The sequence below is a fragment of the Cyprinodon tularosa genome, unplaced genomic scaffold (assembly GCF_016077235.1).
Source record: "Cyprinodon tularosa strain WSP-4 unplaced genomic scaffold, ASM1607723v1 ctg41, whole genome shotgun sequence".
NCBI classification, from domain to species: Eukaryota; Metazoa; Chordata; class Actinopteri; order Cyprinodontiformes; family Cyprinodontidae; genus Cyprinodon; species Cyprinodon tularosa.
In genome coordinates, this window is record NW_024039130.1 from 1170638 (window position 1) to 1189479 (window position 18842).

Consider the following 18842-nt stretch of genomic DNA (forward strand, 5'->3'; position numbering starts at 1 on the left):
TAAGAAAGGTGAGAAATCAGCCCAGAACTACTGGAGGAGTTGGTCAATGACCTGAAAAGAGCTGGGACCTCAGTTTCCATGGTTACTACGGGTAATACAATAAGATGTCATGGTTTGGAACAGTGTCTGGCACTGCTGCTTTGCAGCAAGAAGGTTCTGGTTTCGATTCCTGGCCTGGGATCTTTCTGCATGGAAGTTGCATGTTCTCCCTGAGCATGTTCTCTCCGGTTACTCCGGCTTCCTCCCACAGTCCAAAAACATGACTGTTAGGTTAATTGGCTTCTCTAAATTCTCCTGAGGTGTGAATGGTTGTTTGTCTCTGTGTTGCCCTGCAATGGACTGGCGACCTGTCCAGGGTGTACTCTGCCTCTTGCCTGTAGACATCTGGAGGTAGGCACCAGCACCCCTCGCGACCCCACTCGGATAAAGCTTGTCTGAAAATGGATGGATGGGTTTGGAATCATGCATGACACGGAAGGTTCCCCTACTTAAACCAGCACATGTCAACGCCCGTCTTAAGTTTGCCAATGATCATTTGTATGATCCAGAGGAGTCATGGGAGAAAATCATGTGGTCAGGTCAATCATGTCCAAAATCTAACTTTTTGGTCATAATTCCACTAACTGTTTTTGGAGGAATAAAAAATGAGTACCATCCCAAAAACAACATCCCTACTGTGAAGCATGGGGGTGGTAGCATCATGCTTTGGGGGTGCTTTTCTGCACATGGGACAAGGTGACCTCACCTCATGAGGGAGAGAATGACTGGCAAGATTTTGGGGAAAAACCTCCTTCCCTCAATTAGAGTATTGAAGATGGGTGGAGGCTGGGTCTTCCAGACATGACAATGACCCAAAGCAAACAGGATAACCAAGGAGTGGTTCTTTAAGAAGTATATCAAGGTTCTGGCATGGCCTAGCTGGTCTCCAGACCTAGACCCAATAAAGAATCTTTGGAGGGAGCTCAAACTCAGTGTTTCTCAGCAACAGCACAGAAACCTCACTAATCTAGAGAAGATCTTTGTGGAGGAGTGGGAAAAAATCCCTCCTGCAATGTGTGCAAACCTGGTGAAAAACTAAAGGAAACGTTTGACCTTTGTAATTGAAAACAAAGGCTACTGTACTAAATATTAACATTGATTTTCTCAGGTGTTCAAATACTTATTTGCAGCCGTTTCATACAAAAAATAGTGGGGGGAAAAAAAATCATGCATTGTGATTTCTGGATTTTTCATCTTTTTTAGATTATGTGTCTTACAGTGGACATGCACATATGATGACAATTTCAGACCCCTCCATGAATTCTATAGCCTTCCTTTAGACAATCATCATAATAAAAGCAGTGGTTCTAAATTAATAAATCATCTTATTGATGAAGCCTCACTAAAGAGATGACTTTGAATGATGAAACCCAGATGTCCATATTATCTTTGGAAGTAGATTACAAGGCTTCCAAAATCTTTAGGGAATTTGTATACTTCACAATTGACCTAAAGAAATGTGGTCGCTCTAGTTTTTCCTCAACCACCTTGGCTTAGATTTTTAAATGAAATACAAAATGTACTTCTATCTGAAATCTTTGTAACACTGACTAGCCAAGTTGTTCTGAGTTGTGCACATGCAACACTTTTTTCCTTCCGATATGCTACAGCTTTTTTGGTAATGATCGTTTTTCCCTCTTTAACAATTGTCTGCTGGATCCTAGTTGCAGATGTCACCCTGATTGTGTAGCCAGTTTCTGTTGGTATATTCTAAACTGAATTTTGATCTTCATTAGCTGCACAGTAGTCATGGAATTTTAAAAAATCTAAATTTTCACTTTGTTTGCTACAAACCTACGTATAATTAGTTTTAAAAAGTTAAATTTGACTGATATAACTGATACTGCTGATATAAATATTTTTTTGTGCATATTGAAATCTTTTAGATGTACCTGTTATTTTCAAATTGGAGGAATAACAGGGCTGCCTAGTGGAGCGGTGGGTAGCACTGCTGCCTTGCAGCAAGAAGGTTCTGGGTTTGACTCCTGGCCTGGGAGGTTTTTGCATGTTCTCCTGAGCATGCATGGGTTCTCTCCGGGTACTCCGGCTTCATCTCACAGTCATAAAACATGACTGTTAGGTTAATTGGCTTCTCTAAATTCTCCTTAATTGAGTGTGTGTATCTGTGAAAGCTTGTTTGTTCCATTCTTCTCTGTGTTTCCTTGCGATGGACTGGGAACCTGTACAGGGTGTATCCCACCTTCGCCTGTAGTCAGCTGGAGATAGGCACCAGCACCCCTCTCGACCCCAGCAGGGATAAAGCGTGACAGAAAATTGATGGAAAGAATCACAGGGGCAATGGTGAAACAAAATCCACAAAACAAAATTCCAAATACATGTGTTAATGTTTAATTTTGGAAGAAACTAAGAACAAAGTGTTGCATTTCTATGTGGTAAACAGACAACAATAAACAGATGAAGCCCAAAAAAGAACACACCTTTGCACAGTTTTTTCATATATATATATGTATATTCCTTCATTATTTGTAAAGTATATCTTTAATCAAAGGGATCACAGTATAAATGTCATTAAAACAAATTCAATAGAGGAGGGTGAGGCCTTTTTAAAGCCTGATTATTATAAGAATGAAACACCCATGATCAAAAACACAAACCTAAATATAAAAAAATATAATTTTTTTTATCCTTCTGGACTTCTGCTAAGCCAACATTCAAACTTTTGTGAGTCTCTTTATCAGTCTGGAGTTCCTTCTTATTAGGCTGTTTTGATGTGTGAGCAATTTCTTTGTCAAAGAGGAGCATGTAGTTCAGACTTCATTAGAAAGAGTTGAAGATGGAGGTACATCAAGGTTTTTCTTGCTGTGAGAAATAAAAACAAATCCAACTGTAAAAACCAGTGTAGGCTAGACATATAAAATTGACCATATATATTATTATTTTTTCTTTTCTTTAGTCTTACCTGCATTTTGCTATAGATCCAGGGGAGAACACTGCTGACTCGTGTGTAAACACCTGGCTTGTTTTTTTCACCACAGCCCACTCCCCAGCTTGTGAGCCCTACTAGGTACCAACGTTTGTCAGCCTGACAGACCAGAGGTCCCCCGCTGTCACCCTAAATAGAATGCATTATTGTCAGTGAGCAACAACTTTTAATTGATTTTAAATATATTCAAGTAAACAGGGAAATTCACAAAGTATTGTAATCTGTTTCATTATTTTCTTTCACTGCACTCTGTTTCACAATAGGAACCTGCATGAACCTGCACTAAACGTACTGATGCAATAATTCCAATCAAGTTAATTAAAGTGCAATAATTTACACACATTTCTGCATCAATTTACAGTTTTTTTTAAACAAACACAGTAAATACAAAGCTTGTCATTTTTTGTTTTATTAATGTCATTGTTGTATTATTTCTCTAAGAAGGCCCAGCATTACACCTGATCTTAAATAATTTTCTTAATGCTGTACTTTATAGCAGATAAGCTTTGATCGAATTGCATTTTGGCACTCTGTCTACATGAAACAATCAGCTATAGTATTCAATGATATCACAGTATCTTAAATGAATTTACTGAGTTAATGGTTGGTTTAGAAAATACCTGGCAGGAATCTTTGCCTCCCTCCAATTTCCCAGCACAGATCATGTTTCTGGTCACTGCACCTCCATATACTGATATGGAGTTACACACCCTTGTGTCTATGATGTCCACAGTCACTTCCATCAAATCCTTGGAGGCAGTAGCTTTCATTGGAGACAAAGAGGGTGACTGAGGAGTGTAAAAAATGGCTATGCATAGTTTATACCTTACATTTAGATTCAGTATCATGGTGTAGGAACCATTTATTCCTTATTCACATTACATTATTAGATTAATCTAATTAGATAGTACCACTTTTTCTTTTGTGTGTTATTGTATAATTATTTAATTATGAAGGTACTGTACAAGCTAGTGACAGTTTCCTCATGTTTCTTTAGAGACGTTGACCTTATTTTCAAAGGCCTTACCTTGCTATTGTTTGACTAATAATAGCTGCATTGACTACCATGACAGTGCAAAACAATTGTTTTTTTTCTGGTTTGACTGCATTCTCAATTAATTTGTCTCTACATTTGATTCTGCTGTAATGCTGTTTTATAGCAATGTTTCAACTTCCTGCATGATGGTTAGTAAACATGGAGCTTCCTTATTTATAGTTCCTAAATATATGGACAAAAACATGAATTAGTGCTGTGGTCTTTTCTTAGTTCATGTTAGAGCATTTATTCTGGATTAAATTAACAGTCTAATTGCCAGAGCAAAACTTTTAAAGCTTTCAGTAAAACTGAAAAATCATATGCAATGTTTTTAGCTCATGGGCTGATAAACCTGTGGTTTTACAAGATACATGCAAAACTATTTGACATTTAGTAAACCATTCTCACCTTTTAATAATACAACCCACTTCATTTTCTTTTTTCTCTTTTTTTTTTTTTTTTACCTGATCCTGCCTCTGTAGTGCCAAAACCAGAAGTCCAGCAACTGGTTCCCTGTGGAAAGTCCTGACCAACCAGTGGAAGGCAAGCTGGCTGAACATTATCTGGAAAACACAAATGTATTTTCTTTTACTTTAGTGAATGTATACGTTTCTTTCTGAAAGACAAAAAAAAAAACAGGCTTAGTTACATTTTATCAAATTATCAGTGATTCTGGATCGAGCAATTAAAAGCTGTGGTTTACCAACATAGAGAAAACATGTCCAATGAAGCTATGGTCCTGTTTATGTGGGGGGGTTTTTTGTGTGTGTTTTTTTTTTTTTTTTGGTTTTGCCAGTGTTACAGATACGTTTTGAATCAGAAGCATCTTCATTGAGGGTATCCAATTACAGCAGTGTTTTGACGCCACCCGTTCCCATGACATCACATCCTGAATCATGCCCCTGCGGCTTCTTTACATTCAGAGAAAACCCTTAATCTCTCTTCCTTATGGACTTGGGTCTGGAGGCACGGGAGAGACCCAACCATCCAGCTGGACATCACATTAAACAAGGTGCAATTTCTGCATCCGTAGTCAATTTTTGCAGTCAAAAAGGACTGCATCTTTCTCTGAAAAACAGAGGCATAGCCAGAAATTTTTTACAAGGGTGGCCAGGCAATTACCAATGTACATTGAGGGGTGGACAAAAGTAGATAGGCACCAAAACCTCACGGTCAATCTAGACTGTTCCAACAGAAAACAAGAAGCAAAACATCCATATTTTCTAAATAAAAACAAACTATACTTTCCCACTGCCTTTGCTAACAAATGGAGGAATATATTCAAACATCTGTGCTTTCTAAATGAAAGGTATAGTGGATAAAATTCTTTCAGGTTTGAGCTTTGGGTGGATATCGTTTCCATTGTCATTACTTACCTACTTTTATCAATAATCAATCTGCATAAAATTAATATTGACATGTACTAATATCTACATAAATTGATTATTTAACACATTTTTATTAAAATAGTTATTTATCTATTTCACTAAAGACTCCTAGACGACTTGCAGAGACATATCATTTTCTCTTTACCCCATAAAACACAAAATCTATTTCTGCTTGAATTCTGTACTTATCATTTTTAATGTTAGTAAATTGATGTGCACAAGTAACCACAGTGTTTTTGTTGTCAAGTAATTGTTTATATATGAAAAATTAAAATGTTTTGAATATTCCACTTGAGATTATTACTCTTGCCACCATCTGTATTCGAGGGAAATAAATGGTAGGGGTGGCCACAGGGGTGGCCAATGATTGACTAAGCGTGGCCATGGCCATCCCTGGCCCCCCATCTAGCTCCGCCCCTGTCGAAAAAGCTCTGAGCTGCAAACCCAGCACAGCAATGCTACTGAAGCCCATGGACTGACTCAGTTTCTCACAGTGACCAAGACGGACATAAGAGCCAGGACTGCTGGAGTAAAGCTGTCCCTCTATCTACCCAATCTGTACCTGTAGCACGATCCGTACATTTGCACAAGCAGATATACATCCGGGTCGCCCTTGATTTTACTTAAAAAAAGAGCTAAACTAAGTTTTTCCCTCACCAAACATAGTAAGCATGCTAAACTACATTGTGTTAAAGGTAAATAATGTATTTCCTGAGAAAATAAATGCATTAAATTACTTTCTGTTTTATCACTCATCTGTGCCCATTTGTACCGGAAAAGGGATCCTATGCTACTTCTGGGAGCTAACTTTTTCAGCTTTAGATTTAAACAAAAATCCAGTCTTTTTGAGTTTTATTATTTTAAATTTGTGTTAACCTTATAGTATATGCTACGAGATCTAAAGAAAAAAACAACTTAAATGCAGATAAACATAATTTGATTATATTTTGCTGGACTACTCTGAGCATGTCCGGTCATGTCAGACAAGCAGTTTAATGAAGAAAATGTAAAAAGCATGAAATTTTTGGAGGAAAGTCATAAAACATTTTTTAATGATGTGTATTAGCATTCTTTAGTTATTTAAGGATAGAAATAATAATTTTTAGTACCATAATTACATTATCTATGGCGACCTGGATGAATATCTGCTTTCACATGTGCAAATAAGCCAGCGGTACAGATCGTGCGGATCGGGTAGCGACAGTCCCCGAAGCACATGCTCATAATGGAAACAGACCAGAATCCATCCACTTCTCCTCCCTTGAGACCACAACGAGCTAAGGATCTTTATCATTTAATAGGTATCTTGCCTAGGCAAGTAAAATTAGTAATTAGATGCAATTCGGTTGGCCTGTTGACTAGCTGTTGCTAGCTGTCATTATATGTGTTCGCCGCTAAGCTATTGTTGTCATGGCAACAAAAGTGCTGCATTTCCCACATCATCACTCATTTTCATAAACATATCAATGTTGCCACATCAAAACATTGTGTTTAGTGGTAAATGTTCATTATTGGATTAAGCGAAAATTGATTTATTTGACTGTTACACATCTACACTGTTACACCATTGTCACACATCTGTTTGCTCTACAGTATATCATTTCTACTGTTAATCTGATGTACATCCCTCAGACTGAACATTATCAGACTCAAGAAAATATTTAAATGCTTCTATGTTTACTGATTCTTTTATGTATTGTTTTATATTTCAAGTAGTATATAGTCTTTGCATAATTTATTCGAGATAATAATACCATGATAGGGATTGTTAGGTTTAATAAATAAAGAACCCCATCTGTTTCAGTTGTGTTAGTCAGTGATTATTTACACAGCAATGACCGGGTGTCTAAAAAAGGAGAGTCTACCTCTTTCAGTTAACAACTTGAATAGACAGAGACTAATGGTTTCCGTGCCTCTGCTTGAATTATGGTGAAGTCTGCTTGAATTTTAACAGCTGATTGAAAATGTCCAGCCACAAAGGTAAGTGGTGAATAACATCTTGTAATTGAGCAAAATGTCAGTTATAATCATTTAACTAAAGATAAATATTTGGATTTACCCTTGATTTGAATGACATATTACTTAACTATATCCCCCTGTTCTACTGTAGTTTGTAATATATTCAGAATATGCTGATAAAATTTCCCAACACCAGTAACACAATGTACTGCCTCCCTCTAGAAGGTAATTGAATCCCATCAGACGGTTGCTTTTTTCCCCAATAAGTAATGCAAGATAAGTGTTGCAGTTCTGATGTGTGCCCCAGATTTAATATACAATTTAAGCCGAGATAAGAGTTTCGTGTTCTCATCTAGAAAAATCTTGACAAGAACACATAAAGTATGTCAATTAGAACAGGAGCATAATCTTGACATTACAACACAGCTCGCCTAGACCTGCATTTCGCCTTCAGTTATTAATAGTCTCTAGATAATTATAAATTGTAAAATTTTCATTTTGTGTGGGAATAATGATTAACACAGTCAGATAAACACAAATCAAATTAACATTTTGCCAAAAAAAACAAAACATCCGCTATCAGAGCCAGTGGTACTTCACCCATGACTATGCTGCAGCAGAGCCCCCAAACACCAGACGTCATTTAGACATTAGTTTTAAGGCTGAATTTTGTCGGTCTGTCATAGTCTAAATTTATTCCAGAAATATTTGTTGAGCTGTCTGATTTTGTACTACTTTAGTCCAATAATAGACATTGAAAAGATGTTGAAAACATCTAAAAGTGGGTCCCAAGAACGTTTAGGCTATACACAGTATACTGGTTTAAGCTATACCTGGTAGATAATTTAGAATATAACTAACCCTGAAAACACTGTCCCTACCATAAAAGTATGGTTGCAACGAACTGTGCAAATAAATTTCTTCAATAACTATATCAATAACCCCTCCCACCCCCACCATGGACTGTTCTCCCTGCTGCCCTCTGGGAACAAGCTTTGCAGCATTCAATGCAGGTCCAGCATATTCCAAAACAGCTTCTTCCCCACTGCCATCAGACAGCTGAATGTTGGAAGAAAAAAAAACTGAAAAACTGAAAAAACAAACAACAACAAAAAAAGCTGGACAAAAAGCTGAATGTTAATAAAAACTGCAAATCATGTCACAGTCTCTGCATCAAACTGACCATATCAATGTTTTTGCACCATTTTTTTTCCTCCCAATTTGACATTATATACACTATGTGTATACAACATGACAATAAAGTTTGTATAAGCCTTAATATGGATAGGCTAGCTTGTCACAGTTAATGACAAGATGGATGCAACAAAATACAATTCATCCTGGAAAAAAGAAAATGCTATTATGCTGCACAAGAAAATTTCAGTTTGTGAAAACCATGCAATCTTGTCCTCCCCCCTTCACAGTAATGCACTACTTTGAGTTGGTATACTATACTGGTATACATTTAATGCAATGCACACTACAAAGCTAAGGTTACCTTTGTAAAAAAGTGAAGTATGATTATATAAAAATTATACTTACCATTAAAACTAACTGGAGATGTGAGTTTCAGTAGAGCAACATCTTGGTCATTGGTCTTTTGGTTGTAGTTTTTGTTGAGTATGATCTTTTGAACCAGGTAGGGGCTGGATAGTGCATTCAGAGATATAATTCCAGCATACACTTTCCATTGCTCAGTAGCGAGGAGCTCACTGTGGCCATATATATATATACAAAAGTCAGTTCATTCACATATTCAGACGACAAACAAAAATTTCTACAGTATTAATTTTAATATTCTATGATAGAAACTTACTGCATGGAAAAACATATGATAAGAATTATCACTCACTCACGTGGGGAAACAATGAGCAGCACTCAGCACAAAATCTGGCGAGATTAGGACTCCACCACAGACATGGGACCCTCTGAATTGAAGAGACACCTGCCATGGCCACTGACCCGATTTAGCTATAGTGCCCCCTATGATTCGAGACGTAGATGGCTGTTTACCACAATCTATGGAAGAGAATGGTACATAGAGACAATTATTTTTAGATGTATACTTCTAGAAAGATAAAGAAAAGGAATTGTAATTTGTGCATCTCATTAGCATTTTTTTGTGTAAGGTTTAATGTTCTCCCTGTGGATGCGTGGGTTTTCTTCGGGTACTCCAGATTCTTCCCACAGTCCAAAAACATGACTGTTAGGTTGATTCTCTAAATTCTCCTTAGGTGTGAGTGTGTGCATGAATTGTTGTTTGTCCTGTTTGTCTGTGTTGCCCTGCGATGGACTGGCCCATTGACAGCTGGATATAGGCAAGAGCATCTCTTGCGAACCCAGCTGGGATATGCATGATGGATGGATGGATGGATGGATGGATGGATGGATGGATGGATGGATGGATGGATGGATGGATGGATGGATGGATGGATGGATGGATGGATGGATGGATGGATGGATGGATGGATGGATGGATTTTTTGTGTACTTGTAATAGTGTACCATTCACTGAGCTCCATTGGCTACCCTTAGCTGCCTGCATTAAATGTAAGTGACCTGTTAACAATATGAAGTAGTTATTGGAACAGCTCATTTCCAGTTGAATCCTCTTGCAAAAGCTTGCTTCCACAGTCTTCAATGCATTATTGAAGAGCAGTGTCTACACCAGGCTCAACATGACAAGCCAAAAACTTCATGTTACATTCCACGTTTGCAGAACAACCCACTCGGTGCAACTGAAATAGGTAGCGCTCAGCTGCTTTATCTTCAAGAGTCTCCTATAGACCCAACTAGAGAGCACCTCCAGCCCCAGCACCATAGTCTCTACCCACTCCTCTGCACCATCATTTTGTACACTTCTATGCCTGCCCTCAATTTCTGCACTGTGACCTCTGGTTAACTAGTGGTCCTCTTTCTAAGTAGCTTAATGATAGCTTTGATATTAACAGTATGGTTAAATGATTAGCCTACCTTTGTTTTCCTTGCTAAAGTACCTGCTTGATGTTTTACTTGGTGTACTCCTAAACAGTCAGCAGGCTCACAGCTACAATGTTTATGTAGGGATTTTAAGGATTAAGGATTTTCCACATTTTGGTTGGGTACTGGATTCACTGTGGGGCAATTATTAGTACTGATGCCCTTTAAACATATATTTTTTGCATGTTCTTTTCATGCTTCAAGAAGGACTCTCTCAGTGCTTGACTGATTGACCTTTGCAGTTAAGCACAAGCATGTTTTTTCCTAATTTTCTTTGTATGTTGAACCGTGACAAACTGCCTATCTGTTCAAAATACACTCTGCTTTTCAACATTTACTACTTGAGATATAATCCAAAGGGCTTTTTCATCAAACATATTTCTTTTATCATAAAAATAACCATTTTCCAGTTGTCTTTATTTGGGAAAAATAATGTGTTTTCCACCAAAATGGGACCAATAAGAAAATTCATACTAAAGTAATAACCCAGGTAGAAGAGATAAAAACAATTTTGGCAATGAGTTATTCACGTTTTCCTATATGTAAAACAACATTTAGATCTTAAGAATCTAAACTTCTGTGGAGTTTAGATAAAAGGATTAAAATTGGGTTCATTAACTCTCAGCATCATGTTAAGGTGGATACAAGATGTGCCCTGGTTGACGGATCATTGAGAATTGTGTGCAAATCATACTAGTGCATAGATTGCCTTTATCCCAAAGCTATGGCATGCATTCTGGTCATTTCACCATCATAGCACAAATTTTTACTCAGTTTGAATGTTTTATATCTACAGTATTGATGTCTAACATTAATACACTGAAACACCATGTGGGAAGAGATGCTGATAAAATTTCCTTATAAAATGTTTTAAACTTAACAGGTGGTTGCAGGCGTCTACAACAGTATAAATAAAAGCAGTAAAGTAGGTGTAAGCTTACCAGTTGGTTAAATAAACTGGGGGAAAGCAGCCAAGTTAAAGATAAGCATTAATACATGCCTACACAAGAAATGTTGTTTTTCAGTATTAATTATTATAAGCCTGCGGAGTCCTACTGAAAGAGATTCCATTTATTAATCTGATTTAACAACTATTGGGCTGCAAAATGTAAGATCTTATGAGTCAAGTATGAAATGAAAGAGAAAAATGAAAGGTGTTGTATGAGTGTTGAAACAGATGGAGGCTTCTTACCCACACACTGCAGGGAGACAGTCTTTGGACAGGAATAGCTTCATAATACAACAAGAAACACATGCCAATTAACATAGGGACACTCTTTAAAGTAACAATATCCCACATGACAAAATAAAGCTATTTTACCTTGTGTTTAAGTGAGCCTGAATAAGAGGAGATGAAGATTTGCCGGACAGGTTTAACCCAATAGAGTTCTTGTAATCAATTTCTCCACTCGAATAAGACCTAAACAAAGAGTGTCAGGTTATTAAGAGAATGAAAAAGCAAACAACCCAACATAGTAGAAGTTTAATCAAATTAATTCCTGATTGAGTTTGGAAACAAATTAGGGTTGTGACAAATTAAGACACAATAGACATTTTGTAAAGACATCATTTCAAGTCAAAACAGGAAGTAGTATGGGGGTTAAATTAGACAGAGGTCTGTGGTAGTCTAAAGTATGAAAATCATATATTCATTAAAAACCTATAATACTGGATAAACAAAAAAGATTTAAAATGTTTTTACTCATTGTATTGTGATTTATATAATTGATAGCTGGTTTAATTGGTTTAATTGTTTACTTCCTGAATCCAAGTTGTGAGCAGACATGGTCAGCAATATTTGTGTTCCAGCCACTGTGACACACTGGCAGGAAGCGTCCCTCTTGAGCTATTTTGACCTCGAGGCTATTGTCTTCACCAAATCGCACTAGACAAGACATAAAGGGACACTAAATGGTTATGAAGTACTAGTTTTTGGACAGATGAGTTATTTTACATATATTTACAGTAATGAATACATTCCTTAAGAGCCCTGACCACATGCACACCTCTTTTTTTTGAGCAGCTATGCATGGCTCACAGTTTTTAAGTAATCATTTCAGTCTATTAAAAAAATCTGCATTTAACAGTCTTTTTTAATTATGGTGTAGCTGGAAAAGTCTGATATGCACTGGCCAAACTCACCACAGTTTGTTTCATCAGAGCCCTGTGTGCAGTCAGTTACCGCATCACACTGGACAGTGTTGTTGGAGCAGGTGTCCTGCTCAGGTAAAACCTCGTTTTCATCAGGATCATATTTTTCCTCATCACCAGCATACTCTGTGTCTGGTAATGTCCTGGTACCATAATGAACTGGAGAACAGATAGAAATGGTTATAAATGGTATTAAAAAAACATTAGAATAGAATAGAATAGAATAGAATAGAATAGAATAGAATAGAATAGAATAGAATAGAAAATCCCTTTATTGTCCCACAATGGGGCAATTCTAGTGTTAAAGCAACATTACAGCAAAAGTGGTCACACAAATGTGGAACTTTAAATTGTATTAAAAAAATAACAGAGCTAAATAAAAATACACAAAATAAAATAATGTACTGTGCAGTGTTTTTTCAAATATAAGTAAATTAAAAATTCTAATCAAAATGCATTTGAAATAAAAAAAATAAAAAATTTGTGTGTACTGTAACTCTCTCCTTCCAGTCACTGGCTAGTACATTTGTAATTATTCCATCAAAAAAATCATTGATGGTTTATCCATTGATGAATATTAATGTTAATATTCTTTTTTCCCCAAATTTTGATAAACATGTTGATTTATCTTAGTAATTATTGATAATCAGTCTTATAAAGAAAATAAGGCATTTTTAAATAACAATATTATAGTTCCTGACTGGACAGAACTTTGGAACATTTTGGTTTATTTGCTGTTAAGATTTTACATGCCTGGCTTTAGGTGACTTACATGTACCATGTAGTTTTCAGAGATCACAGCCTATTGGGGAGTGACGGCCTAGTGGTCAGGGCATGGAACTTGGAATCCTGAGATTCTGAGTTTGAGCCCCACTCCCACAAACTGCCACTCTCACTCTCTGAGCAAGACCCTCAACCCAACACTGCACCCCGGGCACCCCGCGATGGCAGCCCACTGCTCCCTAAGAGGATGGATCAAATGCAGAGGTAAATTTCTCCAATGTGAGATCAATAAAGTTCAACTATTATTACTGTTATTTTTCTATTTTTGTTTGTGTTACAGGTCGCGCAATTTATTTTGATGATCAAATTGGGTGTTCCCTAACAATTGAGCTATTCAAAATCATGTTCAAAGTAAAAGAAAGACTGCATTGCCTGCTTTGTTGTGTTCTGTGCAATGTGCCCAGACAGGTCTTGTTGTGTGGGATGACTAAAAATTATTTTACTGTAAATGCCTTCCTCTGAATCATTTGAGTGTAACCATGCCAGCATCAGCCAAGTACTTACAAGCAAATTAAATCTTTTGGAAAGTATCAGAATTTATGTCAAACAAGAAACATCTTTTGAATAAGACACATCTGTGTTCCAGCTGACAAAACTTTCTAAAAATTATGGCAGCTTTTTCAGCCACTTCTACCCCATGTTGGAACAGTTTATTGGCTGAACTTCAGGAAGTTTCTAAACAAAACCATATACATAAAAAAAACATGCAATACTATTTAACACAGGAATTAAGCTCACAGTCAAAATACCCTTATGGTTGTTTGCTAACAATACAAACAAAAAAGAAAGGGAAGAAATAACCAACACATGGACACTTTAGGCTGCTGTGTCATGTTTCATAAGGGTTTGGAAATGACATATTAAAGGAAACTACTATTTATGACTACATTCACTGATATGCATGTAGAGAAACTTTACCTCCAAGCCAAATGGCAACTCCCAGCAAAGCAAGCACCAGAACAGCTGCCGCTGCCGCCTTGTATACCTGTGTGTTACTATTACAGCCGTTCTGCTTTTTCTTAGGTGCTGTAAAGAAAATACAAGTCAATAATAAAACATTCAGATTTTCAAGGTTTAAAGTTGTTGCAAGTTTCACTCACATGAACTTGGTTTAGAGACAGGGGGAGCAGCTACAGCTGGGGGGTACTGAGGGATGTAACGGGGATGGTTTGGGAGTGCCAGGCCCGGGTTTGAGCCATACACACCCCCTTCATATGACTTGTGGGGTGGCTGATTGTGTAGATCAACAGAGTAGTAGGGAGGAGGAGGGGAATCCTATGGAGGGAAAAAAAGGAGAAAATAAACCATAAAAAAGAACAGCATCTGATGAGAAGTGTTTGTTAATTTTATCGATTTTTTTTCCTCATAAAAAGAGTGGATGTTTAATATGTGATAAGCATAAAATAGCTTGCTCTTGTCACTCACTTTTAGATTCCGTTTGTAACCGGATCTAAAACCTTTTTCTCACCAGCCACACATTTTTATCTCTCCTTAGTTGAAACGTTCAAACATATCAGAAATTCCTAAAAGCCCTAATCAGTATTTCTGTTTTTAAGATAGAATGTGTGATGTCAATATGCAAATAAAAGGTGATAAGAATGTATGGAATATTAAAATTGAGCTTTGCAGAGGAGAAACTCTCACAGGTGCTTCAAAAAAATTCACAATGATGATTTGGCATTTCATTCTTTAAACAACCTATTTCACCCAATAAATAGTTGAAGTTTAGCTATTGTTAGCTATGTTGAATATGCAGTAAGATACCTGTATGAGCCAAATTTCATTAGAAAAGATTCCTATACTTAACTGGAAGTTATTAAGAAAAGGAGAACAGGAGTACATTTAATTTTCCAAATCAACCTCACAGGTCAAGAATTTTATTGAAATCTTGTATGATTGACCATGACCATGTAGAGCATAACAATTGCCAAGGAAAAGGGAAATAATATAATTCTTAGAAATCTAAATTTGTGTTTTCAAGCCCCTGTGTTTATACTTTGTAGAACTACCTTCATTTACAGTTTTAAACGGCTAAACCTCAGTTTTACCTAACTAAGCAAAAATTCTGACAATAGTTTTGAGATGGACTGTATAGAGTTTCTAGCAAATGTGCCCTTTTTGGGGAGTTTTTTGGGAGTTATGCCTAAGCCTCGAGTCCTTATCGAAGCACCACATGATCAAGGGCGGAAACAAAAGAGAAACCTGCCATGGCCCCTGCAGAGCTGTTAGTTTTTTATGACTTTTCTTGACTATTGTTAGTCTTCCAGTCAGCATAGCTTCTTAGCTGCTTCTCTAATTGATGTTTTACCTACTCGGCCCATCAGTTAAGGTGGATGGCCTTTTCTTCGTGGATCTATAGTATATCTCTAAACTTTTCATTTTCAGATTATGTACTAAATAATGTGACAGAGCAGAGTCCTGCACTGAGTCAGTTACCTGCGGTTATCAAGCAGGTGCCTATATAAAACGTACATCTACAGGTAGAAAAAAAAGACATATTATTATCATAGATGAACAAAATACGGGTATCATAGAGTTATAGCATGAATGACATTTATATATATTTTCTTTTCTATTAACTCGACATTTTGAAAAATAAATTAAAGAATATGCAAATAACAGTATTGTTTTAAGCAAAGAGGCAAACCTTCTTACTTGTGCCAATTTACAGCTGTTAATCTGTGAGTGCAGTGTGCTCTGGATGTGAGTGAGAGGCAATGTTCTTTTCTGCCTCTGTTATTATAAACTGCTGTGTGCACATTTTGTGATCATGGGTCGGGTCTCACTTTATGATTTGTAAATCCCTTTACTGTCCCACAATGGGTAAATTCATTCTCTACATTTAACCCTTCCCCTTGGAGAGCAGTTGACTGCCATTGTGTGGCACCTGGGGAGTAGTGTAGTGTTAAGGGTACTGAACCAGGTATTTGCAAACGTTCAGAGCACATGCGCACTGCTCTAACCCACTAGGCCACACACAGTTTTAAACGGGGATAATTGACGGAAATGGGTCAGGTCTAGGGTCTAAACTCTATGGGTGCAGGCGGATACAGTTTTGAAAAATCAGACCCATGTAGGATTCTGCCACAGTGTGATATAGAAAACATGTAAAATTGTTTTCCTTACCATATCTAACTCTGCAACATAATCCTAATCCTCATCTTTTTCTTGCATCATTTGGTCTTCATGTGGTTATTTCTACTCAAAGATTTCTCTCTTTCCTCTAAAGAACTTACTCTAGTATAAAAATTTTAAATGTTTGGATACTTTTCCCATTTCTGAAAGAAAAACAAACTGTTTGTTCTTTGTTTTCAATATTCTTTTCCAATAAGTATTTTGAAACTCATACAGTTACATCATTTTGACTGCCTGTTCATGATATAATGCTTAAAATTAGTGTATGTGGGTTTAAAATGTTACGAGATACATCAGATTACTACAACAGAGTAAAAAATAGTACATGGAGATTAGATTAATACACCTACAAACATGTCATTGATATAATTTCATACAAAATCTAAGTTGTTGCCCAACACTTCTTTTTAGGTACTATAGTTGTAGTTCTTAATATTAACTTACTTAAGGTATCTTACATCTGTAAAAGTAAGCATTCTTTCATTATTGCTTGACATTTTCCTTAATCCGGGGAGGTTAATCAAAGACAGGCTGGAAAGAAACATACCTGAAAGCTATATGTAATGTTACAGAACCTGTTTGAGTTACTGTGATCAAGTGCTTTTAACCTCACGTAGAGAAATGTGACCAAACAAGATTTTGACGGGTCATTTCTCCGTTCCTGATAGAGAGTATCTGGTTGTGCTACTTTAGAAGAAACATGGTTTTAAAGCTGTGCTTATATTGTGAGAGTCCTAGGCCTACAATTAAACATGAGTTTTTCTAACTATTTCTTATTTTTGTTTGTTCTTGTTATTGCTATTAGCAAAGAGGGTCAGATAAGTGAAGGGTTTGCACTAAATAATCTAAAGAGAACACAGAGAAAGTTATTTCAGACGACTGTTTTCACAGCATGCAACTCAAGTTTCAAAACCTTTTCAAAGATACTGTAGGTTACACCCGACTTTTGTCTTGTTAGGGTTTTGGTCTGAGCAGTGCTTACTTATCATATTGCATGGTTTATATGCACTCTTTATCAATGTAATGTCTGTGTAAAATAATAAAACAAAATAAAAATATATATATGTACGCAAATCTGTATTTTCATAGCTTATTTTACTTTTGTGTTTGTAAAGAATATTATGTATATGAAGCTATTAATAATATATTGATAGCAGTCAGGGTTCAACATTTTATTTTTCATAATATGAAAAACCTTGTGTTCTTTTTGCTCATCATTAAATTAAAGATATTCCTACACAGTTTGAATGAGTTATTAAATAAAAAAAATAAGACATAATATGACTTTCAGGGCTGAATAGTGAAGGATTTTTTTTATATGAATTAGTAAGTCACTGAAGATCACATGAGAAATCTAATTTTCAAACGCAAAAAAATATATATATTTTTTAGAACACAAAAATAATCTTTTGCTTTTATTTAAGATGTTATGAATTTAACCAATTTAAGCCAGTCTAGATGTTAAGACGGAATCCTTCATTATTTAAGTTTGCTGTTTGTCAGTTGAATTAAAACCTGTTGAATTACAGCCAATACTTAATTCACAATTCTTCATCATTCTAATCATAGCATAATTTCAGACAATAAATGACTCTGTTTCAGATCCAGGAAACAAAGAAGAAACGCAGACATTATTCAAAGCGACAATTTGAATTTAATCAGAAGAGTTCCCGAAACTGAGTCAAAGATAAAAACTGAGGTAAACACTTACCCCATGATTCTTTGCCATTGTAATTTCGTCTGCAACAACCTGAGTAGATGAGAACGAGTGGGTGGAGCTTTTCCAAAACCAGGTTAACTTTGTCACTGAGCAGTGGTCAGAGCATTGTGATAAAACATTAAAGTTCTCTTCTAGTTTTTGTCTGATTGTAAACAACGTGAAGTGTTAACTATAAGGAGTGCACTTTTCTCTACCTCCATGAGACCTCCCTCTTCCAGCCTCTGTCAAAGATTTGTTCTGCTGCTCAAAAAAGTGGGAGTGCCCAGAGCACCAGTTTTCTACCTGCCAGACCAGTTTTGTTAATGCTGGTTTCACAATGTGACTCTGCTTCATGGCTCAGATTACTTCAACTCATATGGTAAAGCTTTAAATGCCAACAAGCCTCCAGAAAAGTACCACAATTGTATTAATTTTACTTTTTGTAAAACTTTAAAATCTTGAATGTCAGTTTCTAACATGCATTGAATGTGCTTGATCAGCAATCAGTGGATTAACCTAAAAGGCATGTCATAGATCATTCACCCAGAGAACACAGAAATTGTAGAAATACTCAGTCTCGATGTTAAAGCCAAAATCTTTATAATAAATATTTTAGTTTTAAGCAACAAGATTTTAACATGGAATTCAAATCTTTATCAAAGTGTTCGCTAACTTTTAAAATAATCTGAATACATCTATTGTACTCTGTTTGCATGCAAATACATATACA

The 18842-nt window shown here is 36.3% G+C and overlaps 1 protein-coding gene across 1 annotated transcript; it reads right to left on the bottom strand.

Moving 5' to 3' along the window:
* Positions 1-2372: 2372 nt before the first annotated feature.
* tmprss13a (transmembrane serine protease 13a) lies at positions 2373-18372 on the bottom strand. The gene is made up of 13 exons (XM_038298616.1): positions 18125-18372; positions 14379-14553; positions 14197-14304; positions 12487-12654; positions 12103-12229; positions 11666-11764; positions 11537-11574; positions 9223-9385; positions 8909-9078; positions 4484-4582; positions 3604-3746; positions 2960-3112; positions 2373-2859 (listed from the first exon to the last, which is right to left on the bottom strand). The coding sequence occupies exons 1-13, from the start codon at positions 18140-18142 to the stop codon at positions 2845-2847; spliced, it is 1476 nt and encodes a 491-aa protein (XP_038154544.1). The 5' UTR covers positions 18143-18372; the 3' UTR covers positions 2373-2844.
* Between the last annotated feature and the right edge of the window lie 470 nt (positions 18373-18842).

What these genes read in the sequence shown, in the direction of transcription:
- tmprss13a (XM_038298616.1), bottom strand. An exon ending in TCACAACTTGGATTCAGGAA is followed by an intron (nt 11,765 to 12,102) that starts GTAAACAATTAA and finishes CTCTTTGTTTAG; the next exon opens with GTCTTATTCGAGTGGAGAAA. An exon ending in CACTACAGAGGCAGGATCAG is followed by an intron (nt 3,747 to 4,483) that starts GTAAAAAAAAAA and finishes CTCCAATGAAAG; the next exon opens with CTACTGCCTCCAAGGATTTG.